Genomic DNA, 4,113 nt, shown 5'->3' with positions numbered 1-4,113 from the left:
ACATGGGCAGGATAATGCATACATTTCTTACCAAGCATTGCAGCCTCCTCCTTTGTTTACCCTTCACATCCCTTCCCAGCCTCCCCCCTCCCCCCCTCTTTCTTATAATGTAGTTGTAATCATGAATTCTGAGTTCACATATCAAATTCAATGTTTTCTACTACTCAATTTCTTTTTTTAGAATTCCTACATTAAGTTAAATGAAACACAAGATACTGTTTCCAAACATATGGGCTCTGTCATGGAATCAGGGGTTTGGTGCAGTACCTGGAGGACAGTCGCCACATTTGAAAGATCCAAGTGTATTCACACACTGCACAAGTGGAGCCACTGAACAGCCACCATTATCAATCTCACATTCATTGATATCTTGGCAATAATACCCATTTCCTTGCCATCCTAGAAAAACAAGATTTGGAAGGTTAGCTATAGACCAGTTGACAATGGAGAAATACATATGGTTAAAACATATTAAACCTCTCTCTACTTAAAAAAGTCCTGTAGATTAAAAAGAGATATAACTGATCTGGGAATGTGGCTTACTGGTAGAGTGCTTGCCTGACATGCATGAGGCCCTGGATTTGATTCCTCAGGACCACATAAACAGAAAAAGGCAGAAGAGGCGCTGTGGCTCAAGTGGTAGAATGTTAGGCTTGAGCAAAAGAAGCTCAGGGACAGTACCCAGCCCTGAGTTCAAGTCACAGAACTGGAAAAGAGAGAGAGAGAGAGAAAGATAACTACTGATAGCTATTAGCCCAAGTTGTCTTGAATTCTTAGAACTTCTGGCAAAGCAGTGGGGAAAAAGTGGTACACCTATAGGCTGTAAATTAATTTATCAAAAACAATTTGGAAAGAGATTTGATGGTATTTCTTTTAAAATGTAAATACAATACATGTCCTTTGACTAAAAGTCCACTTCTTGAAATTAATTCTTTGGTAGAAAAATTATCAACATACTAACTACGAAGGCAGTTTTTGTTTAATTAGAAGTGAAAGTCAGTGTCTAAAATGGGAATCCTGAATATTTTATGGCTGATTTGTACCAATGAATGCTAATAACAATTTCAACAATTCACATACATCCCTGCGTGTGCATAAGTGTAAACACATAACACTGAAAGAATTTTTATCCTTCATATTTAATTGACTGTGAAATTTTAGCATACCAGAGATGGGATCAGTTTGTTTTAAAAACCTATATCTGAGGGCTGGGAAGTAGTAGAGCACTTGCCTTGCATGCATGAGGCCCTGGGTTCAATTCCTCAGCACCACATAAGCAAAAAGAAAAAAGCTGGAAGTGGCGCTGTGGCTCAAGGGGTAGAGCACTATCCTTGAGCTAAAGAGCTGAGGGACAGCGCCCAGGCCCAGAGTTCAGGACCCCCCCCTGACCGGACTCCCCCCCGCCAAAAAAAATCCTATATCTGAATGTGTGCAGATGGCTATAGTACAGTCATCGGGAAAATGAGATTAGTTCTCCTGAAATAATCAATTCTGATAGCAAGCTTGTATACCCATCATGATTCAAGTTAACTAAAGTTACAATGATGTTTAAAGCTTGGAATGTGAGGGGCTGAGAAGGTGGCTCAGTGGTAGAGCGCTTGCCTTACATGCATGAGGCCCTGGGTTCGATTCCTCAGCACCACATAAGCAAAAAGAAAAAAGCCGGAAGTGGCACTGTGGCTCAAGTGGTTGAGTGCTAGCCTTGAGCTGAAGAGCTGAGGGACAGCGCCCAGGCCCAGAGTTCAGGCCCCACGACTGGACCCCCCCTCAAAAAAAAGTGTGGCTTTCTACAAATTTTAGTTGCCTCAGGAAAACCCAGCACATTTTATTTGAATTTATTGCTATGTTTAAAAGGTCTAAACTTCTAGCATGCAAAAATGCCCTGCGCCACAAGTTACCAAGGGAATCAACAGGTGTGTGTGTGGTTCTTCTGCAAAATGCAGGGATAGGGGGCTGGGAAAGTGGCTCAGTGGTAGAGCGCTTGCCTTGAATGCCTGAGGCCCTGGGTTCGATTCCTCAGCACCACATAAGCAAAAAGAAAAAAGCCGGAAGTGGCGCTGTGGCTCAAGTGGTAGAGCGCTAGCCTTGAGCTGAAGAGCTGAGGGACAGCGCCCAGGCCCAGAGTTCAGGCCCCATGACCGGACCCAAAAAAAAAAAAAAATGCAGGGATAGATTTAACAGCTCAGTTTGGACCCAGGATTTGGTAGGAGATCCTGGGTTCAAATCGATATACTTGTAAGCTACATGGTCTTGGGAAACTTATTTAGTCTCTCCAGTCCTAAAATGTGAAAAATATAAATTTCTACCACAACTCTTCTTGTAATTTCAAGAATTAACACAATTCCTTACACTTGAATGGAGCCCTAATGATGTTTTCATAAAGGCAAGTTGCCATGATAATAATATTTGTGCTTTACTTTCTAAGCACACTCAAGGAGTAGAGAGGCCTTGTGAGCTCCATGAAGTCTTGATCTTGTTCATCAGTGCACCCAACTCAGCATTTCCCTGATGATAGGTGTCTTACAAATATGTTTTCAATGGGTGATGATGGTGTCATAAGAGGAAGTTTAGATTCAAACCCTGGCAGTCTCTAAGTACCGACTCCATGTTCTCAGCAGTTCAGCCTAGGGCCTCTCCCAGAGATTCATTCACTGAGGCTGTGATGGAAATCCCTATTGACAGTAAGGCCACAGGGTGTTCAAAGGACATGTCCATGTACTGGACAGTAGCATTAATAGAAAGAGGCCAAAAATTTTACCTGAGTTTGCAGTTCATCTGGTTAATATAAAAGGTGGGACTAGAGCACATGACTCTTGACTTCAAGTCTAGTTGGTTGATGGCTTCAGAGATCTAAGGTTAAAAGTTTCCAACTATGGCTAACCTTGCAGTTCTGGACAAAACACCTGCTTGTGTTAGGGAGTTGTTATGACAAGAATGGTCTTGTCTCCCATGTGTAGCAGAAACGAATAGGTTCTTGTGCCTTGTTTGCCTGGCTATGCAGGGCCTGGCTTCTGAGCCCCGAGGATGTACCTGTTGGGCAGGCCCCACAGTAGAAAGAGCCTTGGGTGTTGACACACGTCACAAGTTCTGAGCAAGGCGAGGGATCGTGCAAGCACTCATCTATATCCTCTGTGCATGCAGGGTTGTTTGGAGAAAATGTCCACCCGGCTTCACAGATGCAGCTGAACTTGGGCTGATAGGGTGACAACAGCATAAACAAAGACAATCAGGTCAAGAAGCAAGAAAAGCCTGGGGAAATCTCCCCAAACCATCTATGGTCTAACATTCATTTCCATTAGACCAATCAAAGAGCTTCTCTTTTTTCTTTCCCATATCATTTAGGCATTTAGACTAGACCATGGAAAAAGGAAACATCTTGATTTCAGGGTCAGAGAATCCTATAATTTATCCCCCAAATGCCAAGGAAATAGCAATAAGAATCAAGAGCTGTAAGTCAATATAATTAAAGGCAATCAACTCAGCCTGCTTTGGTTATGGAGAGAAAAACATCCATGGGAACAGACGTTCAAAATCTTATTTGTTTCCCTTTGAAGGTCACTCTCTCCTCTGTCAGTCTTTCCTCTAGCTGTCCCATGCCACCATGGGAAAGAACCATTTTCTAGGCTGGGAATGTGGCTCAGTGGGATAGTATTTGCCTAGCATGCGTGAAACCCTGGGTTCGATTCCTCAGTACCACATGAACAGCAAAGGCTGGAAGTGGCATTGTGGCTCAAGTGATAGAGTTCTATCCCTGCACAAGAGAAGCTCATGGATAGTGCCAGGTCCTGAGTTCAAGCCCCAGGACTAGCAAAAAAGAAAAAACAAAAAACCGTTTTCCAACATAAAGAGTAGGGAAACAATAAAACTGAAGACCTGAAGTGCTGATAAAGGATCAACTAGTCACCTTAAGACTCAGAAGTGGACTGAGAAGGTGGTTCAGTGGTAGAGCACTTGCCTTGTGTGCATGAGGCCCTGGGTTCGATTCCTGAGCACCACATAAGCAGAAAAAAAAGGCCGGAAGTGGTGCTGTGGCTCAAGTGGTAGAGTGCTAGCCTGGACCTGAAGAGTTGAGGGACAGCGCCCAGGCCCAGAGTTCAGGCCCCACAACCGGAC

At 43.5% G+C, this 4,113-nt stretch overlaps 1 protein-coding gene across 1 annotated transcript in view; it reads right to left on the bottom strand.

Annotated features, from left to right (window-relative positions):
- The window catches only part of Cubn (cubilin (intrinsic factor-cobalamin receptor)), a 250,702-nt gene that overhangs the window by 219,266 nt on the left and 27,323 nt on the right, over positions 1–4,113 (bottom strand). The window contains exons 8-9 of the mRNA XM_013014602.1: positions 3,031–3,193; positions 268–399 (exon numbers count right to left, since the gene is read on the bottom strand). Of these exons, the coding sequence (XP_012870056.1) occupies positions 268–399; positions 3,031–3,193 (295 nt within the window). The remainder of the gene's footprint in view (positions 1–267; positions 400–3,030; positions 3,194–4,113) is intronic.

This window comes from Dipodomys ordii, unplaced genomic scaffold (genome assembly GCF_000151885.1).
Source record: "Dipodomys ordii isolate 6190 unplaced genomic scaffold, Dord_2.0 Scaffold24, whole genome shotgun sequence".
Classification (NCBI taxonomy): Eukaryota; Metazoa; Chordata; class Mammalia; order Rodentia; family Heteromyidae; genus Dipodomys; species Dipodomys ordii.
This window is presented reverse-complemented; position numbering and strand designations above follow the sequence as displayed.